The sequence below is a fragment of the Hemibagrus wyckioides genome, linkage group LG06 (assembly GCF_019097595.1).
Source record: "Hemibagrus wyckioides isolate EC202008001 linkage group LG06, SWU_Hwy_1.0, whole genome shotgun sequence".
NCBI lineage: Eukaryota > Metazoa > Chordata > Actinopteri > Siluriformes > Bagridae > Hemibagrus > Hemibagrus wyckioides.
In genome coordinates this window covers 8,207,989-8,233,945 of record NC_080715.1, presented here as the reverse complement: position 1 = coordinate 8,233,945, position 25,957 = coordinate 8,207,989, and the positions used below count along the sequence as shown (strand labels likewise).

At 37.5% G+C, this 25,957-nt stretch overlaps 1 protein-coding gene across 2 annotated transcripts in view; it reads left to right on the top strand.

Moving 5' to 3' along the window:
* The window catches only part of pde1a (phosphodiesterase 1A, calmodulin-dependent), an 86,611-nt gene that overhangs the window by 5,836 nt on the left and 54,818 nt on the right, over positions 1 to 25,957 (top strand). The window contains exon 1 of one of the 2 annotated variants that reach the window (XM_058393529.1): positions 25,665 to 25,835. The exons of the other annotated variant lie outside the window; for it this stretch is intronic. Coding sequence (XP_058249512.1) covers positions 25,783 to 25,835 — 53 coding nt within the window. The 5' untranslated portion in view covers positions 25,665 to 25,782. Of the gene's footprint in view, positions 1 to 25,664; positions 25,836 to 25,957 lie in introns of those variants that run through there. 2 annotated transcript variants of the gene reach the window in all.

Below are 25,957 nucleotides of genomic sequence, written 5' to 3'. Positions count from 1 at the left end.
GCCCTCCTCTAAAAGAATAGCACCGGCATTAATCACATTTTTTAAAGAGTCCATAATAACAATATCCATCACTGTAACCGGTTATTAACTTCTGCAGAAGACATGGTGTGTTGAAGTGTGATGGATTATGGGAAACTCTGTTGTAGATGAGTGATGTATAGATAAAAGGTGCTGCTGAGGGAAGCGGATTGAAGAGGTCGCTGAAATGTAAAGAGATCCCGACACTGATGAATTGAGTAAGCAACATGGGTCTTGTTGTGTCTGTTTGTGTGTGTGGGTGGAAGTGTGTGTGTGTGTGTGTGTTCTAATGTCTCCACTATAGCCTGAGAGCTTTGGCTGCAATGAAGTGGCCTGGGTGCACACACACACACACACACAAACACAAAAACACACTCATGATATTAAAACATTTCCTGTTACATAAATACATTCTGCTTGTACCATCATGTACTTTCATTTCTGAACAAAACCTCGTGTACAAGGATGCATTGTCATCTTGATAGCTTTTCCCCTAATACGGTTTTAATCTGTCCCCAGAGTCTATTCTCACCACCCCCGTTCACTATCACATCTGCCCCCACCACTCTCACCACAACCACTACCATCACCTCCAGCACATCTCTCTCATCCCCACCATCACCCTGACCATCACTACAACCATCCTCACCATCATCAACACCACTGTAGCCACCATCACCATCTCCACCACCCTGTCACCCACACCACCACAGCCACCACAACATCATCACCACCATTAAAACCACCACCGCCATTGCCAGCCTAACCACTTTATCACCCTCACTACCACCATCACCATCCGCAACACAACCACCACAACCACCCCACCATCATCACCGCCATTAAAACCACTCTCACCCCCACCACCATTGCCACCCTAACCACTTTATCACCCTCACTACCACCATCACCACAACCAAAACCACTCCATCACCACCATCTGCACCACCAAACTCAAACCTCCACCACCCCAACACCATCCCCACCTTCACCACCCTATTACCCTCACTATCAGTGATGTCTCATGTGGTTAAGGCTCTGGGTTCAAGCCCCAGCACTGCCACTGTTGGGTCTCTGAGCAAGGCCCTCAACCCTCTTTGCTCCAGGGGTGCTGTATCCTGGCTAAACCTGTGCTCTGACCCCAACTTCCAAAGTTGGGATATGCAAAGAAAGAATTTCACTGTGCTGTTATGTATATATGACAAATAAAGACTTCTATTCTATTCTATTCTATTCTCCATGACCACCACCCCAACCCCCTTCACCATTATCCCCACCACCACAACCTCTTTCACCCACATCAAAACCACTACCATCACCCTCAACAACTACCCACAGCACTGCCCTCACCAGTCCTCCCACTACATCCACTATCAAAGCCACTACTACTATTATTAACACTCCCTTACCTACTTCAAACATGAAAGCACTGCAAGCCCATTTATACCAGCCAATACCTCTAATTTCTTGACTACTATTTTACCACGGGTTACGTTAGTTATAAACTATATGATATCACATACCACACTATCACATCATGACCATTTCCAGGGGACAGTACATCTTACGCAACACAGCTTCTTTTTCTTTGTTATGTGTTGGTAGGAGGTGTAACAGGCAGGTTAGTGTGCTCGATGCTATTGTAACACACACAGGTTAGTGTGATCGTGAAGCCGAAGTGTGATGACGCCTCCCTCGTGAGCTGATAAGTGGTTGTTGAGAAGAGGCTGTAGTTGAATTCGCTCATGATTTACCTCTTTGCTGTGAGAGGGAACATTGCGTCCAGCTGCGCTGAGTGAAAACCCGCATAATACAGTACATCTCAGTATAAACTATAAACTCTAAGTATACAGGAAAATGGTAAAGATTCTTTAAAAAGAATTTTTTACCAGAATCAAATAGAGTCTTTTTATAGGTGGAAGTTTAGAGTTGGTGTGTTGTCACATAAATAAATAGCTACACCTAGTTGCCAGTTCATTATTTACAGAGATTTAGTAACAAGTCAACTGGAAACCTGAAGTAAATGTTTGTTAAATTATTGCATGTCTGTATCAGAAGTTTAAGATCTGATTAGAACTGTAGCCTACACAGTGGAAAAAAAAAACCTTTTAATGATATTATGTTTTATTTGTCTAGTTCCTTTTAACAGTAAATATTATCCCTCGATCTTTTGCTTACACAGTATGTGCATCTGGGTTTAACCAGCAATTAAATTGAAATTCTGATTATGTATTACAGCACTGGCACTAAAACAGAACCCTGGGGTTCCCCAAATATAACTATTTAGATATGAGTCTGGTGTACACTGGTACATTGGTGTCACTACTTTATTAGATACCTAATAATAATAAAGCATGAGAGGTGATTGGGTGGGTGGATGAAATAGATGATGATTAGATAGTTGAGGGATTTATTGATTGATTGATTGATTGATTGATTAATTTATTGATTGATTGGACTGATGATGGGTTGATTGGATTTTGCCATCCCGTCCCTTGCCTTGTGCCCTGAGTCCACTATGTAGTATGGTACAGAAAATGGATTGATGAATGGATGGATGGATGTTTTTCCCAAAAGAGACTCACAATGAATAGTTTAACCTTCAGCAAAAATGGCTTCCTGGAGCTTTTCTCTCTACAGTGCAATACTCTAGAGCTAAATTCAATTCAACTTTGTTATTTTAGCAGTAAAGTACAATCTAAAAAAAAACTTTCTCGCTATTCTCTTCACTGCGGCAAACATTAAAAACACAGCACTATTAAATAATAGACATTACAGCGCAGATACGGTATTGAGGTAGTGCAAGGCAGTGACAAACAGTGCAGGGCAAAGCACACTGCAATACCGGAAGAAGGTATGACCAGTGAACATGTTCTTCAATTTGTGAGCAAGCCTGATCCATGATGAATCAGTTTGGACACCATTCTCACCTCTACCTCTAGCAGATGGTCTAGATTTGAGCCAAGGAAAACTCTCCTACTTGTATTGCAACACTCTAACTAAAATAGCACTCATTAGAATATATATATAGGGAAATTGAATACATAAATCCACCAGAGATCAGAATTTTAGTTTAGCACTATGCTTGGGGGTTTGAATGAAATGCTCAGACCGTGGAACATCATGATTTACTTTGTGACAATAGCTTAACAATGGGCTGTGTTATTCTGACTAGGTACCATAATGGCCTCAAAGACCAGCCTTGTTACATAGTAGAGATTTATTTGTACACAAACAGGAAGTAAATATCACAAAAATAGCCTGCTTTCGGATTTTGGGCTCTTTTATCCAGACAGTTTCTTGCTCTCACACAGGGCCTTGGCTCCATACACTAGCCTCGCCACTAATGAGGCACACTTGTCTCTGATAATATTGGGAGGAAGCACCAAAATAAAAAGCTTGACAGCCCTCTGACCATCACAGTCCAAATGTTTCAGATCTGTAAAAACATTTTAATATACAAGTATAATACATCAGGGTCAGTCCCCATGACAGTGGTGCTGATATATGAGAATCAAATAACAGAAGTAAAAGACAAAAACCAGAGAGAAAATGACCCCGTAGGTTGGTCCTTAGTGTTGGTGTATCCACTAGAGGCCCCCATAAGCTGTTCCACCAAAATGTGCAGTTTTTTTTAGAGCCATGACCTCTGTTGCTTAATTCCTTAAACCAGTCAGTAGTGTGAGGAGATTTATAGACCAAGCTCTCCTTGTAAATACAATGAGCAAGACAAGACACAAACAAATTACAAAGTCGCATGTTTTGTTAAGGTCATCGTGTATGGATTTCTATTTATCTCCATGGGTCTATTAACAGGTAGATGTTAAGGATGTTATTGGAATTGATAACGTGGCTAAGAGTAAATGCAAGATGGAAGCTAGTGCAACTACAGGCTTTATGTGTGCTAGACAGAATGCACTGGTAGCCATGTTATCTATTAAAAATGCAATTTAGGGAAATTAATTCAATGAACTTTGAAGTGGGTGAATTGCAGATCGAATCTAAAATGAGGTTCTACTCGAATTTTAATGATATTGAGTTATAAAGTTACCACACCATTAGTCTGAATACATTTGACAACTTGTGAGTTTAGTGCTTTTATTTATTTATTTTTGTAAAGGATCAAGTCAAGCCCTGAGTCCAGTCGCTTTTCAGGTGGTTATCAGTCTGTCCAGGATTTCGTGTTTTTACAGTGATCACAGAAGTGAACTCAAAATCAAATAAAACTCTCAGGAGGTTGTAATTTTTCAAAATTGGCCATTAGACGCCTCAAGTAACATCATCACATTACACATTTAGCCAAAACAGTCTTCGATTCATGTGTTGCTGCAAAATCAAGCATTCTTTGGTAAAACAATAGCAAAAAAAAAAAAAAACACTAAACAGACAATTTACACAAGCAAATTATTGACAAATCTATACAGACAATTTACTACTAAAGGTATTGTGCCAATGATGAATAAAATAAAATTCATTTCCAACATCAACATTATAGTCCATCCATCTATCCATCCATTTTCTATACCCACTTTATTCCTAATTAGGGTCACAGGGATCTGCTGGAACCTATCCCAGCACACATTGGGCGAAAGGCAGGGGTACACCCTGGACAGGTCACCAGTCCATCGCAGGGCCACACATATAGACAGACAGCCACACACTCACACTCACTCCTATGGGCAATTTAAAATTACCAATCAACCTAATGTATATGTTTTTGGACTGTGGGAGGAAACCGGAGTACCCAGAGTAAACCCACACAGGCACAGGGAACATTATTCATAAACAGTAAATTACTGTGAAAAGTCTTTATATGACACTGTAGTTACATTTACCATAGATGTCTAAACCAACATTCCTTTGTTTCTACTATTCTAACAAAACACTGCATTGCATAAATTTAGGTTTGTATATTTTTATATATTGTATATAACCCCAGCATACGTAATTCTTTTGGAAGTTTCTTGAAAACATGGCAGAACGGCTGCCTCATTTTACCGAGTTAAATGTCATCCAATCAGATTTTAGTCAGTTCTAGAGTAAAATCTTCCCACATCCAAACAACGTTGTGTAATTAATGGCTGGAATCAGGACAACTGGGAGGTCACAAGGCAATTTAGAATGCCCTTTGTATAGCATGCACACAGAAAATGAAAGGATTATCGCAAGAGCTTTGGCCGAATTCCTGTTTCAACTCATTATACGGTTGTATGGTAGGGGATTTGTCTATGATAATACCTGGATTTTAACACATATGGAAATAGTTGTATTAATAGAAGGCAGAGTGACAGGAAATAATAAAAAAAAAAATCATAACAATAAATGACAAAGGTCTTGAAAGGGTAGGTAAAGTCTTGGCAAACTGCAATGGCATTTACGCTCCACTGCAGCTTGGTTAAGATCCCAAAATATGGCCCTTTCAAACATCAGCTTTTTATTGTCTTCAGGATTCAGCATTGTTCTAAGTTCTGTTTTGTGCCCCAGAAAAAGTCATTAACTCTCACCGACACGCCATAACTGTCTGGGATATTCGTTTTCCAGAACCGAGTTCCCGTCATACGGCATACCATGAACCCAAGGTTAGCTCATAGAACCGCGGTTAGAAAATGAAGCGTGGCTTTGGGTTGTGTTCTTTACCGCACAGAAAGTGCTTAGAAAACAGGGCCCATGTATGAGATCTTAATGGAGTGGATTTAAGTGTAACTCTAATAATAATGATAATAATAATAAGCCTAGCAAAGCAAATGGTGCAGTATGGAGAATAACAAATATCTAAAAAAATAAAAAATAAAAAAAACACTTGGTAGATGGTGGAAGTGGTAAATCAATGTGTAAGATTAATGTGTGTATGTGTACTGTGTATCGGACTATTGATTGGAAGGGTGTGAGTTTAAATCCCAAAATCACCAAGCTGCCACTGCTGGGCCCTTGAGCAAGGCCCTTAACCCTCAACTGATCAGATTTATAAATGAGATAAATGTAAATCACTCTGGATAAGAGCTTCTGCCAAATTCTGTAAATGTGGTACATGGAAATTATTTTGGTAGATTAGTGTTTAAGGCTTTGGACTACTGACCGGAAGGTTGTGAGTTTGATTCCCAAGCTTGCCAAGCTGCCACTGCTGGGCCCTTCAGCAAGGTCCTTAACCCTCAGTTACTCAGTTGTATAAATTGTAACTCGCTCTGGATAAGATCGTGCCTGTTAAATGCCCGAAACGTAAAAATAAATGAGAAGCTTTAAAGAGAGCATATAAGATCTAATGAGTTCTTAATAGTGATACATCAATACTAATACAGCTATCAGTCTGCTACTGTGCTCATTCACTCATTTTCATACCTAATGTTCCAAAACATTATACGTTATAAACAACAAACTATGCTACTCGAGCACTGTTGAGACACACTCAAGAGTCCAGGATCTACACATTGTTTGTGAATCAAGGTGCAATTGCAAAGCCATGACGCCTTAAACGTAAAACACCAAGCACTAAGAGTTCATTGCTAGCAGCACACGACAGCAACAAGGACTGGCTAGGCAAGACAAAATGGGTGAAAATAACAGCTTTTGACCAGTATGTTGTTCTTGATGATCGGCTGCTATTGGTCATTGACAGCGAGGAATTGGGCAACACTGAAAACTGTTCTTACAGCTGTATATTAGTGTTTTTCTGAAGTAATAAAAAACCCAAAACAAAACAAAACAAACAAACACACTTTTCTCCACTGTACCCATGCTGGAAAAAATAGGTAACTAATGTACATAGCTAGGTAATGCATTTAATATCAACTCATATATGTTGTAAAGAACCAGCCTAGTGCCAGGACACACAATGCAATACAACACAGTACAATATTCCATGATGCGCTCGAATGCTTAATACCACATTGGTAAGTATGGAAGGGGTGGAGCTAGGTGCCACCCTGGAGGAGTGACACATCTCAATTAGAGCCTACATGAGATGTGTTTAATTCGCTCTCTGCAGCTGTGTGTATTGTGACGATTGCGATAATCTCAGTAGGTTCTTTTGGCCTCTGTCCCATTACACCTCCCATCCATGTTTCACTCGAGGATTCAGATGATACCCGAGGATTTGCTGTCTCTTGGCAACTGCGTGTGCCTTCCTCGATGGATTTCTGTTTGTTTCAGGCGGTCCAATTATTGGCACATGTTAATGGGAAATCCAAGCCAAAATTACTAATGCACCAGTGAATCGCTAATGGAAGGTAGCAGTTAGCCAGCTTAGGCAGCTAGTCGTGATGGATTCAATTCGTTCTTGGCTCCAGAAATCCAAGCAAGGAGAGAAGAGTCAATGTGCTAAAAGGTGATACACAACTGGGTCTGAAAATGTGTTTCCAAATCCGATGAGGATGATGATGATGATGATGATGAGGGTGTGTTAATGTGTGTCTCACATATCTGCCTCTACAGTCTTGTCAGTAGCACTGGATTTCAGTAGATTTCACAGTAATTAGGAATTTTAGGATGAAGTTTTACTGAAGAGATGCTAGTACTCATGAGTAGTGACAACAGCTAATGACAATTAAGAGCTAGCTTTACAGAAAAGTATATTTTTTAATTTGATTGAATGTATTGTTATATCACAGTTGATAAATCTTGCATTTTTACTATTATAACTCCATATTGCATGGTGGATTGTGACATGGAAGTTAACATATGTTAGATATGTATCAATAGAGGAGACTTTTGACTACCAGAGATGGTTGGTTTAATATCAAATGGATGCGTATTGCTTTGAAGCAACAGGATCTTTTTTGTCCACCCACTGACTCTACGGTCAGAAAAACACAAGGCAACATTAAGTTCCCATTTGTGTGTGTAAAACCAAATGGCAGCCTTTGTTGTGCTTCTGCTGCTTGGTGTGCTGCAACCATTTATTGTCTGTTTACTGGCTAAATAGATCCGCCTGCCTCTGGCTTTGATTAGATCAGAGCCTTGGAGCGCTGCGAGAAAATGGAAGTGTCACTATGCAATGACCGTTCCCTCTCCGAGTGTTCCAGGCTGTTAATCATTTACACAAACAACAAAATATCGTATTTCTTTCAACTATGTTGCTCAAGAGAATGGTATTTACCGAAACAGTGAAAACAGCAGGGTTAGACTGGGATCTGACCTAACATCAAACCCCATAGTTTGTTGAGGAAATCTTGAGGCCATTAATAACTGTCAAGGATTTGTGTATCATCCAAACTCAAACTTCATCAGCAGCTCGAGTTTGAGGATTGCGTGGAAGTACACAGCGAGGAAAACAGAGCTGTCTATTTTTGTGCTGCATATCAACGCTATCCGCTTCACAGCAACTGTCTCCTTCGTGACGGTTGCTATAGCAGCATGGATCACCGGATGACTCTCTGAGAGGCTTTAGGGACATTTGTGGATCAAACTTCTTGGAATACCAGTGCTGATCTGGGATCAGTTCTTGACTTGGGTGTTCTAATGATTATACGAGTGAACGGCTGATTCCGGATCAGTCCCTTTAATCAGGCATGGACTTGTTTAGCAGATGCTTTTATTCTGATGTGTGAGATAGACTCCAGTGAAGGTATAAGTGATAAGAACGTTTGGGTTAAAATCATACTAATGTAATTTTGTTGAATGATTACGTGTCACGTCCCATCCAAAAATATAATCAGCCACGAATTTGCATGAAGACCAGTTGCTGACTAGTCATAGTCATAGAGTACCCACATTGTCAGTTGCACAGAATTATGCGTCATGAATGTGGTAGAAAAAGGCAGCTTACTTTTCTGTTATTTTGTAAGCCAAAGTGATAGAGTAGAATAAGATGCTAAAAAAAAGTGAGATGTCATTTCTGTTCCTAGAATGGATTTTTTCCTATTCTCTCTTGTACTCTGGTCATTCTTCATTGGTAGGAAAGTGAAGTGATATCAGAGCCAAAGGTAGGTCATTGGCAGAGTGGATAACATGCCTGATTATTGATTATATTGACCATTGATTAATGGTTTGAGCCTTGGCTGGCTTGACCCCTGGATGGTGATATACTATATAATGGGAAAAAAAGTAACAGAGGGCAAGAAGCCTTTATTATCGCCACACATACATTACAGCACAGTGGGATTCTTTTCTTCACATATCCCAGCTGAGGACGTCGGGGTCAGAGCACAGGGGCAGCTATGATAGTGCAGGGCCTTGTTCAATTGCCCAACAGTGGACTTTGATGGTGCTGGGGCTTGAATCCCGATCTTCCAAGCAACAACCCAGAGCCTTAACCGCTTGAGCAACCACTGCCCCAACTATGAAGGCTATGAAACTATGACTATAAAAAGACTATGTGGTCAGTCAGATTTAAGGAAAGTATTCAATATAGTTTACATAAAAATATGATTTCATTGCTTATACTAAATTTAGTTACATTTTTTTGGTAATTTCTAGGTTTAATGATGTAGTGTGAGCGTGATTAATAATGTAGTATTAACATAAACTGGAGCCTCGCAAGGATGTTGGTGTTGAGGGAACTGCAGTATAACTATAGTGTTTAATTTAGCCAGTTAAACATGTATGGTAGAATAGTACTGTGGTAATGTGTCTGTTGAGTAACATCTGTGTTATGGGTTTCAGTAGCCTTTATTTGTCACATATACATTACTGCATAGTGAAATTCTTTCTTCACATATCCGATCCTTGGAGGGTTGGGGTCAGGGCACAGGGTCAGCCATGATACAGTGGAGCAGGGGGAGTTGGGGGCATTGTTCAAGGGCCCAATGGTGACAGCTTGGCAGTGCTGGGGCTTGAGCCACGCTCTTCCAATCAACAACCCAGGGCCTTAACCACTTGAGCCGCCAACACCACTAGATGGTGGAGCATGGCTTTAGGGATTTGTGATTTATTCAGCTACAAGCGCTTTATTGATATCAGGCATGGGCATGAAGGTCTAGCATGTAATCAGGGTGTTCAGTGGGGTTTAGTCAGAGTCAGGGCTCTGTGCAAAGTACTTGAGTTCTTCCACTCCAATCTTAACATGTCTTATCATGTCTTGGAGCTAGACAGGAGCATGTTGGAAAAGGTTCGAGTCTTTTAGTTCCAGTTAAGAGAAACAGTAATGCGACATCATACATAAAATTGTTGATAATAGTGTGGCAACAGTTAATGTGATAGTCAGGGATCCTCATACGCTTGGCCATGTAGTCTAGCTTAGTGATTAAGGACTTTTGGGTTTAGCTTATAGATCAGAAGGTCATGAGATTGAATCTCATTGCTTGCTTGTGTCCTGTCTCAATTGTTTCTCCTTTTTTGGACTTTCAACTGTCTTGGCAAATCCCAACATTGGAAAGAGACGCCAGATTAGCATTTGGAGTAATCTGGACAATTAAAGCTAAGATAAGAATGGCATGGATACTGACGTTTGTGTTATATTGAAGTTAAGTTGTTTAGTGGATCAACTGGTTACGTGTCTGGAAGCTTGATCAGAAGGTTGGGGTTCAAGCACTAGCACTGCCAAGCTGCCACTGCTGGGTCCCTGAGCAAGGCCCTTAACCTTCTCAGCTCCAAGGGTTCTGTATCATGGCTGAGCTTTTGCTCAACCTCCAATGTTGGGATATGCAAAGAAAGAATATCACTTTGCTATAATGTATATATGACAAAAATAAAGTCTTTATAATGTTCTTAGTGACTATAAACTGTTAATAGAAAGGACACTATCAACATTTACATTATTTACTGTCCAGTGTCACCCAAATGAGGATGAGGTTTCCTTCTGAGCCTGGGTCCTCTCAAGGTTTCTTCCTCATGTCATCTCAGGGAGTTGTTCTTTGCCACTGTTGCCTCAGGCTTGCTCATTAGGGATAAATATTAGAGATAAATAGCAACTTAACTTTAAACTTCATCATTTTAATCTATGTTTCTATACTTCTGTAAAGCTGCTTTGAGGCAATGTCCATTGTTAAAAGCACTGTACAAATAAATTGAATTAAATTGAATTGAATTAAAGGACATTCTTTAATTTCTGTACATATGACATCTCCTTTCATCTTACTTCATATTCTACAAATCAATCACTGGATACATTCTTATGGGTTTAAAAAAAATATGACCCACTTTTTTCCAGGATGTGGAGCAAAGAACGATGTTTATTAGCTGATTTTTATGCACCACTGACTTGTTAAATCTGGTGCTGTGGATGTTTGTTTTATTTTTTTGGTTTGTCTCTCTGGGAGAACCTCTTAAGGTTTCCTAAAGGTGTAGCCTAACAACTGAGTGTTTTCTGATCGCAGAAAGTTCCAAGTGAAATCCCTGAAGGAAACTAATAACCATTAGCTAACCAAAGAACGCTTGGGGAATTTTTTTTCCCCCTAAGAGTGTACAAGTGCTCTCATTCCTTCCATGAGGACACAGATTCATCACTATGATATTAAGCAAAGTTTCATAGTTAAAGAAATGCAGGAGCTTGTAGGAAATATATTAATAAAACAAATGGAAGTGGTTGGAGAGCATTCTGCAGTCCAGCTCATAGTTATCCATAGTCACATTTTTGGGTTGAAACAAAAAAAAGACTTTTCAATTAAAATGTTCTCGAAGGCTAAGACCTAGGCATTATTTCTCGATGGCCGCGGCATGAGTTATGTTCATGTTCGGAGCTAATCTATTCAGCACAGTCTGGTCTGGACAAGAGTGTGTGTTGAGCTTCAGCTAAAAGATTAAAGCATTCTTCCATGCGCCACCGTTTCCCCCACTGCTTCCCCTCACACAGCCGTGGAGTTTGAGAGGCGATGCAGTTGATTTTTCCTACCCGTCTTTTTTCCGTGACATCATTCAGAAATTGCGGCGCTAAATGAAGCGTCCCCTGCCGGTCCTGTCAAGCAGAGGACTGCCAGGCCACAGATCCTTCAGAGCAAATGTAAATGTCACAAAGCCAACCTGTCCTGATGGCTAGGAAGGAGTGTCCTCAGCCACAGGAAGTCCATTACTGAGCCAAAGACACTTTTTAAGTAAAGGTACTAATTTGGGTTTGAAAGGCAGTAATTTAGTCCATGGGACTAGAGCAGAAAGCCTTTCAGTGCATCAGAAGAAGGTCTAAAGGAAAACTGCAGGACTTTTTTATTTAAAGGTGTTAAGAACAATTCACTTTGATCTCAAACTTAGCAGAACTACTGAAGCAGTCATCTATTACATTGCTAACGTTTGGAAATAAAAGACTAAAAAAGACTGCAGCCAAGTCTGTCATTCATCAGTTTGGACTTTAAGACCTGGGCAAAAGATTTTGGAACCTTGATTTCTTGATTTCCAATGGAGGATATAATTTTGCGCCAAAAAAGGAGGAAGTCTAGTATACTAGTGATGTGTCGTTCACGAACGAGCCAGCTCATTCAGTTGACTCTTTTATGTAAGAACTGACTCACATTTAGGCAGTGCTGCTTTTATTGCAGTGTAATTTAAATCAGTCAAAATGCTTCCATGGAAACCTTTTGAGTCTAATCTGAGAAAGTATAAACGATGATAAACGTTTGATTGTCTCCGGTGTGTGTATGAAGCAGCATGACAGAGAGGATCGTCTTCACGGCTGCTTGTTCACGATGTACGCATGTAGTAAAGTGCGTTTTATTGAAATATTTCATTTTTTGTTTCTTTGTAGAACAATTTCAGATGAAGAATTTCACAGTAAGGGCAAAATATCACAAAATTTATCTGGTTTAATAATAAAAAAAAAAATAAGTCAGTGAGTCAGGGGGATGAAAGAATTGATTCACTGATGAGTCGAATCAAATCATCTGACTCACTGAACCGAGCTGGAATTTCCATCACTACAAGATCCATCACAGAGTACAAGAACGTAAAATAAGAACAGTTACACACTGTTTAGTTTAAAGATTTTAACAGTGTGATGAATAAATAAGTTAATAGTTAACAGTGTGATGAATAAATAAGTAATGCGAATATATATATATATATATATATATATATATATATATATATATATATATATATATATATATATATATATATATATATATATATATATAGTTATATACTTACATATATACATACATACATATATATATATATGTGTATATATATATATATATATATATAGAGAGAGAGAGAGAGAGAGAGAATTAGAATTGTTTTTGGTGTCTCTTCATTATTATTGAATTATTTAGTAATTGAACGTTTATTATATGTTTTAAATATGAACATTAGGTATCTGGTTAGATGGGAATCTGACTTTTTCAAGCAGAATTTTCCGAGTTGACTTGTTGCGACACTGAATGATGCACACACTGTGATCGATTTGATTTACTTATATTAGCTAAAATCTAAAATATTGCCCAATTGCAACGCAGGCCTTACACACTACAGCGCTGGGGTGATTTTCAGAAGTTTTTTCCGCACTTCGTGAGCTTCACTGGGAAAGCTGATGAATGTTGACTCACATAACATTCAGATATTTTCCTTGATAGACGATAAGGTTATTTTCCCCCTAACCAGATGTTCTCCCATAGCCATGTAGCACATTAAAACATAAGGAAACATAATCCAAGCTGCAGAGCACAGACAGTGAAAACACTGCTGCTGTTACGCAGGACAATGCACAGAGGATTTCATTCTCCTGCATTAGCACTTTCTTCAGCTATGTTCATTTCTGCTCTCTCTTAAAGTCTTAATTCCACTCATTTTTCAACATGGCCATGAGCACCAGCTTCTCACTTATTGTCTTTAATTTTCTTATATATTAGAAAGACTGACAAAGCACCTAGCCTCCCGGTGGGGGGGTGTAGGCTTTCAACGGCTTAATGTTAATAGACAGGCTAATTAGCATCGTGTTTGAGGTAACGTGCTAATTAAGCGTATGTCTTTGCATATGTCTGACACTGTGCAGTAACCTGCTGATTCCCTAGCACATAGCAGAACCCTGATTGAGAACATTGGCTTCATGTGCTGCTTGATCAGTCGTGTGAAACGCCTTGGTATGATTCTGATGAAGGCTTTGGCCACGGAGAAGCACACAGGGGACAGTGTTAGAGATTTGTCTAAAAAAGAAAAGAGAAGAGGCGCGCTTTATATGACACAGCACTGCAATCATTTTTTACACAAATAATTCTTTTTTAAAATTTACTAATTTACTAATTGTAATTACTAATTAAAGAACCACAAAGGAAGCCATTTTTCTACACACCTTAAAAAAATAAAATAAAAAATAACAAAATTGCAATTTAAGGGTTATTTGGTTTCCATATTGGGGAAGCTTATAACAAATACCCTACATTTTTTCCCCTACTGTATGAAAAAACATTAAGAACACCCAACAGATCTAAACAGAGCTACCATCCTCATTTCTCAAACTCAGACATGACAAATATGTATTAGAACATTTTAATTCTTTAGCACTTTGGCCTCCAGCTGAACCACTAACTCTGTCTGGCCACCATTACCTGTCTCTTATGTTTTCTTAATAACTTCTCTGGCGGTTGTTCAGCTCCCAAGATGCAAACAGAAGACTGTAGATCTGGCAGATTCTTCTGGGTTTAAAGTCACAAGCCAATCTGATTGAGCCATGATGTCGCACTTTGCAATCGGATTAATATCTCTTGGCATCAAGGCACGCACCTGATGACCTCTTAAATAGCAAGGAGTCTAATATCTTCTGGATCTACTTACTCAATTTTGGAAGAATGTCTGACATGTTTTCTAATGAAACACAGCCATATAGGTAATGATGGAGAAAAAAAATAACTGTGGGTGTTTAAAATTACTTTTGTGGACTATAATTAAAACCAATAAACGTCTGAACCTGATCAAAATAGTGTTTATAGATGCCTGTAAACTGTTGGTTTATTTACACAGCGCAGATTAGCATGATGCACACAATGAAGAAGCCTTTATTATTGCCACACATACATTACAGCACAGTGGAATTCTTTTCTTCGCATATCCCAGCTGAGGAAGTTGGGGTCAGAGCACAGGGGCAGCTATGATACAGGACCCCTGGAGCAGAGAGAGTTAAGGGCCTTGCTCAATTGCCCAGCAGCGGCAGCTTGAACCACAATCTTCTGATCAACAACCCAGAGCCTTAATCACTTGAGCCACCACTACCCCTCAAAAAAATCTGTATAACCACTGAACCCTGACAATGGATGGGTGTATTAGTCTAAATGAATGGCAATAGAATATAAAATAACTATTACTCTACACCTAAATTTCCCATTTTGTGCACTTCATCTTTGTGGACTTTTTTTTTAAGACAAGGAAGATTTTATGTTTTAGAAAACATGGCAATCACCAGCCAGGTATTTCAGTGTCAATGAATAGCACAATTAAAATATGGACGTAGAAAAACATAGAGTTAGGACATCAGCAAACTTAGTAACAGCAATTGCTCTGTTTCATCAAGTTAATTAAATAATTTAGCTCAGATTTTATATTTCCATTGCTGTTAAGAAATTCATACCTATAGCTAGCCAGTGAAATTGGTTGGCGAATGGATGGATGGATGGATGGACGGATGTGTCCTGCACACAGCTGAACACTGAACGCCATTGGGATGAACTGGAACACCGACTAAACCCCCGACCTCCTCACTGTTCTAACAACAGTGTCTGATCTCACTAATGATCTTGTCATGAAATCTCCACAGCCTCGCTCCAACATCTAGTGGAAAACCTGAGTGGAGTTAATTATAACAGCAAAGTCTGGAATCGGGTTGGATGCTGATCAAACCACAAACCTTAGGTTATAAAGTATATATGATGACATGCTTGGACTGTCACTAAAATGGCATATTAGTGAGCCATGTTATAGCGAGGTTTCATTCTAAAACTTTGTGATTCAATTAGCTTTTGCTTGTCTTAAGCTTCTCCCAATTTCCATAATGTAATTAAAGTGAATTATGGGGTTTTAAGCACATATAAAATATAGGAATACTGAAGTTATATGGATTGACTTAAGACTAATAGGATGAAAAATTTAACTAGCTAAAAGCTTGTAAATTTTCTTCTTTTTCTTCTTCATCTTCTTTTTCTTTAATAATAATAATAATAATAATAATAATTATTATTATTATTATTATTATTATTGATTCATTTACATATTTATTATAATATATTATTGAAAAAGCAGGGAAATTTGCAAAGTTACAGCAGCAAAAGGATAAAAATAACTAATTAATTTATTGATTATTTGCTGCTATGATAATATTCAGTATCACTAGCACAGCAGTAAGATTTAGAGAAGCATTAAAGTTAAGGCCAAATGTATTAAATATTTCACTTTCTCATTTGTACACAACTCACATCATCTGTGAGAGAGCAAACAGAGTTACAGGTGCAGTAGGTCCTAAAATATCATACTGTTATATATGACCCTTTAGTCAATCATATTCCTGGACCAGTGTTTCTTAATGCAATAATTATATCAGTAAATAGTCATTTAACAAAGCGCTGCATAGAGATGCACAATGTAGACAAAATATTTTGCTTCCTTGTCTCCATAGTGGATGTTTCACAGTGTGCACTGCCATATTAGGCTACTGAGGTCCATCTCTGTCTCATCTCTTCACTGCTTACACACCACAGAAGACCACGGTCTTCGGCTTCACACACTCGCTGGATTAGTGTGGAATGAGCGGCGCTTTCATCTCTGTCATGTCTATTCACTATTTTATCCCTATAATTTAGAATAAAAGACATTTTTCGATTTGTTCAGTTTGTTTTCAGAGAGATTTAGAAATGAAACAGAGCAGAGTCCAAGCAGGAGGCCAGTGAAATTGACCAGAAACTACTGGAAAAGAGAAACAAAACTAAACACGGCGCTTGACGTAAATGCTGTAAATCAGTGCTTCTGGTCCGAGCAAGCCAAAGCATTCATCAGATTCTGTAACACCCTGAAAGTGATAACTAATAAAAAAAAAAGTCTAAAGAGAAGGAGAAGATGGTAAAGTGTATAGAATTAAATTAAAAAATATATATACACTGTAGACTGCCAGGCATGGAAAGAACATGTGGAAGATGCTTCAGCACTACCCTACATGTCAGATGTTTGTCATGATTTATTATGTTTTGTGGGCCTCAAGCCATTTTCTTTATTCTTTTGGTTTAGGTTCTTGAGCTGAGGCAGATTTATCTTGTCCATTTCATCCCAATTAGTTGGTCCAACACTGACAATCAGCTGATTCCTGACACTGATCTCATTAATAAACAAGTCAACTACTTAAGTAAGATTCTGTCACCAGGTTAAATGAACCATCAGACATGCTGGCTGTGTGTTTTAAGACAAGTTCACACACATTTACAAGATACACACTATTGCCAAAGGTTTGTAGACACCTGACTATCAGAGCCAGATGTGCTTGTTGAACATCCCATTCCAGATTTATTCCCCTTCTGGGAAGGTTTTCCACTAGATGTTGGAGTGTGACTGTGGGTCTTCAGCTACAAGAGCATTACTGAGATCAGACATTGATGTTGTAAGAGTGAGGTGCAGTCGGTGTTCCAGTTCATCCCAGTGGTGTTCAGTGGGGTCAGGGCTCTGTGCAGGACACTCAAGGTTCACTTTAAACTTAACCTGTCTTACCGTGTCTTTGTGTACAGGAGCATTGTCATGCTGGAACAGTGTTTGGGTCTTTTGGTTCCACTGACATGAAATTGTAAAGTTGTATTATGAGAGTATAATGGAAATAGACAGGTTTGTATTTTCATCAAGACTTCTTTCAAATGTAGCAATAGAGAAAAGAAATGTTTTTCCAATTCCTTTTTTTGCCAGGAATCCATAAAAACATACACAAAACAAAACAAAAAAATGCCTGTGCACCAGGGATAGGAGTCTGCAGAACAGTTCCATAGACAAGCCCAAAAAGTATTTATTCTATTGATTTAGTTGCATTGAAGAACTTGGTTATTAACTTGCCCTCAGTTCCTAATACATAGTTCCTAATACATTGTGCGCTTTATTAAAGACAGGTGTAATTAATACACGATCCTTTCTTAGATGTTCCACTGAAAGTTTAATTTTAAAATAAACAATTTACCTGGAAGCTAACCAAAAATGGTAATGTAGGATCTTCAAAAACGTTTTACTCTAGTGTATTTATTGCAAAACTTACAACCAACAAAAGAAAACCTGAGAGTCGGTTTTGCTCTTTAGGCAAAAGTTCAACATCATTAAAGACGTCTTTTAGGGAACACATAAATGTCACTGTTTTTTACGACCTTGGTTTCAAACTGTACGTGGCACCGACTGTGAATTTATTTAGAATGACATCAAGATCTGGACTGAGCCAGAAACACAATTTATGACTTGAATATGATGCAAACTAGAATATCATATCAATAAACACGTCAATAAATGACCATCTGTGGACTGTATTGTATCAGACGTGCAAAGTCTAGAGCTGTGTGAGTGTGCCAAAACATTTTGGCAACACATGCTGATTTTCTGAATAAGGCAGGTCTGGTGTTTCACTCTGAACATGTTCAGCCCCTCACTGCAAGCTTCTAGTGGGGTGTTTGATGCAAATGGTTGCACTTCAGTGCTCAGAAGTATGTCACCATTCTTACAGCATACATTCCGTCCTGAACAACAGTGAATGCTGTTCTGTCGTTTTGAGGCAAAAACACAGTTCGTGCCGCTCTAAATTTACAGATACACAAGCCACAGCTGCACTAACAACTCTTCAGTAAGCTATAGAATAAGCTGGTAAATAGACCACACATTGTTTGGCTTGCAAATTCTCTACTATTGTGAATTGCTAGCAAAATGGATTCATCTTACGTCTGATTTATAGAAGTACATAAACATGGCTGTACTATAGCTTCACAGGACAGTGGAATTCTTTACTTTGCATATCCAAGCTTTTGGAAGTTGTGGTCAAAGCACATGGTCAGATTTGATACAGCATCCTAGAGCACTGAGGTAAATGGCCTTGCTCAAGGCAGCTTGGGGGTGCTGGGGCTTGAACCACCAACCTTCTGGTCAACAATCAAGTGGCTTAATCACTTGAGCCGCCAATGACGAAAGCTTAAGCTTAACGATAGTGTCAACTGACATGGTGTTGCAGCAGATAGCTCAAGCTCCAGGATTCCTGCTTTGCTCCTCAGCTTGGATGTCTTTCTAGAGTTTTGCACATTCTTATCTTGTGCATATGGAGTTACTCAGGGTTCTTTCTTTCTTCCAACTGTCCAACCATGATGTAAGTGAGTGTGAAAGTGTGTGCATGGTGCTCTTCACTGGGCTGGAATTCTATCCATGTTGTATTCCCTTCTTTCACCCATGGTTCCCAGGATAAATTCCCTGATTATTGAAGTTTGCTGAAGGTGAACAAAAACTACAGACTTTGGTGTTGTGTTGTTTTAATGGTTGTCATGAAATTGTAAATGATCTTCTTCCCTCAAGCACCAGGTCTTGGTTCCAAACCAGCAGTCATTCATTCAAACCAAACCCAATTGAACAACCAAGTACCAACTCTGTTGTTGGAACACAAGAGTTTCTGATTAGGAACCAGAACCTTGTCAGTGGACCTCCAGAGCATGTGTCAGAACGATCCAAACTGGTGGTAAAATAATTTTGCTATCTTATGAGTATCACTCTGAGCAGCTATAAGTGACACATTGAATTTAACACATTAATAAAATGTACATTTTATTTCACACTAACGATCTTTATACCACAGGTGCTGCTGGATTCTCAATTCTGATTAGCTTCAAGTTTTTCTATTAGAATGTCTGTGCTCTCTGATGTGCTGAAGTTTGTTTCACTTTGCATTTTTTTTGCTTTTTCTTATTAACTTTATGAGAACTTGCAAAGTGGTAAAGAAACAGCTATTTCTAAGTGCTATAATGGAAGTAATAACTGGAAGTAACTTGTTTTGTGGATATTGTACAATATTAACTGTAAATGAATAAATAGTATGACATGCAATTCTAAATTGTGGCAAATTTTGAGGCTGTGCTGATATTATTATTTGTAATCAAATAAATTTGGTGTATCACTTGTACCAATCTTGTTGTTGAGTTTTAAATACATTTAACAGAATCCAAAATAAGACTCTTGCCATTACTACTCCATTTGTATAACCATGTTACTATTTTATTTTTATTAATCTTTGCTACTACTGTTAGTGTAAATTCTTCTTCTTCAATGTTCAAGATTCCTACTTTGACTGGTGATTACAGCTGAACTACGAACATCTGTCTCTTCTACAGACAAAATCTTCTGTTGATTAAGACACGAAGAAGCGAGCTTTGTCATGCTAATTCCCTCCTTCTGCCAAATTCAAGAAGCTGCCTCGCCTAGCACAACTTTTTCCAATTTTCAAATCAAAGCCAGATTGTGAAATAATGGCTTTTTGGCTGACACACAGCTAGTGCTTGTCATCCAGCTTCTTCTATCTTCACTAATTCATGCACACATATCAACCTCACTCAAGTATAAGAGACAAAATTAGGCTGTTCAATTTATTATCTGTGTGTTTGTGAAATATAGAGCTGCAAGTCCAAGGGATCAGTCTAAACATAAAAAGCTAAGCCAAGCAATCAGTTAAAACATAAAAAACTAAACCTGTCATAAAGATAAAAACTAATCAAAACCAACATTTTAAACATCTCTAACTTTAAAGACTAAAACTTGCTCCAACCTGTATTTCAAAACTTTTTAGAACCTTTGATTTAAACACTAAAAATACACAGTAACCCGAGATTCTAAGATTAAAACAAAGCCCAATCTCATGTAAAGACTAAAGGCTAAAGTAAACTGTTAAGATTAAAACTAAACCTACACCAAACCCTGAGCTGAATTACTAAAAAACACACAAAATTAACCCCTAAAAACACCCTAAACCATCAATTTCTACAAACTCAAATCTCAAAAACTTTACTTAAACTCCACCAAGTTAAATGTTATTTAAATCTTTGGTTTAAACACTTAAAAACAACCTAAACTTTAAATTCAGTCCCTAAAAATAACACAAATCATCAGTTTATAACCAATAAATATAACCAATACAGTTTAAAGACTAAAAACATCCCAAAATATCAGGTTAAACTCTAAATATATTCCAGGACATCAGCACTAAAAGAAACCTAATCCTTAAATGTATTCATTTAAATGTTTTATTTATTCACTATTTACGCTTAAGTGTAAATAAAAACAGCACAAACCACCAGGTTAAACATCACAAACAACTTTACATGTTCAGATTATACATTAAATATAACCCAAGCCCTTAGTTTCACCAAAACTATATGAAATACTAATTTTAAACACTAAAAAACAACCCAAATCTTCTGGTTTAACACTGAAACAACCCAAATCCTCAGCTTAAACACTAAACAACTCAAATCCTCAGTTTAAACACTAAAACAACTCAAATCCTCAGCTTAAACACTAAAACAACTCAAATCCTCAGTTTAAACACTAAAACAACTCAAATCCTCAGTTTAAACACTAAAACAACTCAAATCCTCAGTTTAAACACTAAAACAACTCAAATCGCCAGTTTAAACACTAAAACAACTCAAATCGTCAGTTTAAACACTAAAACAACCCACATCCTCAGTTTAAACACTAAACCAACTCAAATCCTCAGCTTAAACACTAAAACAACTCAAATCGTCAGTTTAAACACTAAAACAACCCAAATCCTCAGTTTAAACACTAAACCAACTCAAATCCTCAGCTTAAACACTAAAACAACTCAAATCCTCAGTTTAAACACTAAAACAACTCAAATCCTCAGTTTAAACACTAAAACAACTCAAATCCTCAGCTTAAATGCTAAAACAACTCAAATCCTCAGTTTAAACACTAAAACAACTCAAATCCTCAGCTTAAACACTAAAACAACTCAAATCCTCAGCTTAAACACTAAAACAACTCAAATCCTCAGTTTAAACACTAAAACAACTCAAATCCTCAGTTTAAACACTAAAACAACTCAAATCCTCAGCTTAAACACTAAACAATTCAAATCCTCAGTTTAACACTTAACTGAAATCCTCAGTTTTAACATTAAAACAACTCAAATCCTCAGTTTAAATACTAAAACAACTCAAATCCTCAGTTTAAACACTTAAACAACTCAAATCCTCAGCTTAAACACTAAACAACTCAAATCCTCAGCTTAAACACTAAACAACTCAAATCCTCAGCTTAAACACTAAAACAACTCAAATCCTCAGTTTAAACACTAAAACAACTCAAATCCTCAGCTTAAACACTAAAACAACTCAAATCCTCAGTTTAAACACTAAAACAACTCAAATCCTCAGCTTAAACACTAAACAACTCAAATCCTCAGCTTAAACACTAAAACAACTCAAATCCTCAGTTTAAACACTAAAACAACTCAAATTCTCAGTTTAAACACTAAAACAACTCACATCCTCAGTTTAACACTTAACTGAAATCCTCAGTTTTAACATTAAAACAACTCACATCCTCAGTTTAAACACTAAAACAACTCAAATCCTCAGCTTAAACACTAAAACAACTCAAATCCTCAGCTTAAAGACTAAAACAACTCAAATCCTCAGTTTAAACACTAAAACAACTCAAATCCTCAGTTTAAACACTAAAACAACTCAAATCCTCAGCTTAAAGACTAAAACAACTCAAATCCTCAGCTTAAAGACTAAAACAACTCAAATCCTCAGCTTAAACACTAAAACAACACAAATCCTCAGCTTAAAGACTAAAACAACTCAAATCCTCAGCTTAAACACTAAACAATTCAAATCCTCAGTTTAACACTTAACTGAAATCCTCAGTTTTAACATTAAAACAACTCAAATCCTCAGTTTAAACACTAAAACAACTCAAATCCTCAGTTTAAAGACTAAAACAACTCAAATCCTCAGCTTAAACACTAAAACAACACAAATCCTCAGCTTAAACACTAAAACAACACAAATCCTCAGTTTAAACACTAAAACAACTCAAATCCTCAGCTTAAAGACTAAAACAACTCAAATCCTCAGCTTAAACACTAAAACAACACAAATCCTCAGCTTAAACACTAAAACAACTCAAATCCTCAGCTTAAACACTAAAACAACTCAAATCCTCAGCTTAAACACTAAAACAACTCAAATCCTCAGCTTAAACACTAAAACAACACAAATCCTCAGCTTAAACACTAAAACAACTCAAATCCTCAGCTTAAACACTAAAACAACTCAAATCCTCAGCTTAAACACTAAAACAACTCAAATCCTCAGTTTAAACACTAAAACAACTCAAATCCTCAGTTTAAACACTAAAACAACTGAAATCCTCAGCTTAAACGCTAAAACAACTGAAATCCTCAGTTTAAACACTAAAACAACTCAAATCCTCAGTTTAAACACTAAAACAACTCAAATCCTCAGCTTAAACACTAAAACAACTCAAATCCTCAGCTTAAACACTAAACAACTCAAATCCTCAGTTTAAACACTAAAACAACTCAAATCCTCAGTTTAACACTTAACTGAAATCCTCAGTTTTAACATTAAAACAACTCAAATCCTCAGTTTAAACACTAAACCAACTCAAATCCTCAGTTTAAACACTAAAACAACTCAAATCGCCAGTTTAAACACTAAAACAACTCAAATCCTCAGCTTAAACACTAAAACAACTCAAATCCTCAGTTTAAACACTAAAACAACTCAAATCCTCAGCTTAAAGACTAAAACAACTCAAATCCTCAGCTTAAAGACTAAAACAACTCAAATCCTCAGCTTAAACACTAAAACAACACAAATCCTCAGCTTAAACACTAAAACAACTCAAATCCTCAGCTTAAACACTAAAACAACTCAAATCCTCAGTTTAAACACTAAAACAACTCAAATTCTCAGTTTAAACACTAAAACAACTCACATCCTCAGTTTAAACACTAAAACAACTCAAATCCTCAGCTTAAAGACTAAAACAACTCAAATCCTCAGTTTAAACACTAAAACAACTCAAATCCTCAGCTTAAAGACTAAAACAACTCAAATCCTCAGCTTAAAGACTAAAACAACTCAAATCCTCAGCTTAAACACTAAAACAACACAAATCCTCAGCTTAAACACTAAAACAACACAAATCCTCAGCTTAAAGACTAAAACAACTCAAATCCTCAGCTTAAAGACTAAAACAACTCAAATCCTCAGCTTAAACACTAAAACAACACAAATCCTCAGCTTAAAGACTAAAACAACTCAAATCCTCAGCTTAAACACTAAAACAACTCAAATCCTCAGCTTAAACACTAAAACAACACAAATCCTCAGCTTAAAGACTAAAACAACTCAAATCCTCAGCTTAAACACTAAAACAACTCAAATCCTCAGCTTAAACACTAAAACAACTCAAATCCTCAGCTTAAACACTAAAACAACACAAATCCTCAGCTTAAACACTAAAACAACTCAAATCCTCAGTTTAACACTTAACTGAAATCCTCAGTTTTAACATTAAAACAACTCAAATCCTCAGTTTAAACACTAAAACAACTCAAATCCTCAGCTTAAAGACTAAAACAACTCAAATCCTCAGCTTAAAGACTAAAACAACTCAAATCCTCAGCTTAAACACTAAAACAACACAAATCCTCAGCTTAAAGACTAAAACAACTCAAATCCTCAGCTTAAACACTAAAACAACTCAAATCCTCAGCTTAAACACTAAAACAACTCAAATCCTCAGCTTAAACACTAAACAATTCAAATCCTCAGTTTAACACTTAACTGAAATCCTCAGTTTTAACATTAAAACAACTCAAATCCTCAGTTTAAACACTAAAACAACTCAAATCCTCAGTTTAAACACTAAAACAACTCAAATCCTCAGTTTAAACACTAAAAAAACTCAAATCCTCAGTTTAAACACTAAAACAACTCAAATCTTCAGTTTAAACACTAAAACAACTCAAACCCTTAGTTTAAGGAGTTCTGTGACAAATATTCAGTTTAAATACTAAACCAACATAAACCCTCCGTTTTAAAGCTAAAATGAACCAAAATGCTCCGTCTAAACACTAAAACAAACTAAATACTCAGTTTCAATTAAATACTAAATACTTCAATTAAATACTAAGCACTTAATCAGTCAATTTAAATACTAAGAACAACCCAGCCCTTTAGTTTAACCAACTAAACTCTCTAAACACTGAAAACTAGCTAATCTCAGTTTAAACAACACAACATAAGCTCTCAGTCTAAACTTTAGAAAACAAGCTAAACTTCTAGGTTAAACACTGAACTCCCAGTTTAAACAGTAGACATAAGCTCTGCTTTCAGTTTAGACGAAAACTAAATGAAAACCTCAGTTTAAACCCTAAAACCATCAAGACTAAATACAATCTGTGAACATTAAATTCCCCACATCCAGAGAAACTCTTAAATTAAGGACTAAAACAAACCCAATACCGTAGTTGAAGGACTAATAGTAACTTGTGTCAGTGTTTTGGGACAAAAATGAAAATAAAACCCTCAGCCAGGAAGAGGAGGCAGAGTGAGAGCAGCACTAAATCCTCCAAACTAAATTTTCCCACAACCAGAGGAAGAGTTCACACTTCACACCAAGCCACAGCTGGAAGCCAGCTCTGTCCGAACCCTGTGCGTGTGTGTGTGTGTATGTGTATGTGTGTGTGTGTGTAAGTCAGCGTAAAAGCCCCCCTCTCTGTGTTGAGGAACGCTCTCTGTGATATGGCCTCTCTGTCAGACGGAGCAAGAGGCTGGGCCAGAGCGAGCACACACTGCAATGTGAGCTGAGATTCAGAGAGCCAGAGCAGCGAGCTCGCTTTTGAAACACACTCTCACACACTCGTCAATGGACCAATATGTGACCATTAAGAGGCAGCTTCTGCACAGACCCATCTTCAGGTAAGAAGAGATGAGAAATGGGATCAAACCACTGAACTGCTTGAGCTGGGACATTACAGGTGGACGCCGTGTGTGTGTGTGAGTGTGTGTGTGTGGCTTGTTTGTGTGTTAGATGCAGATTT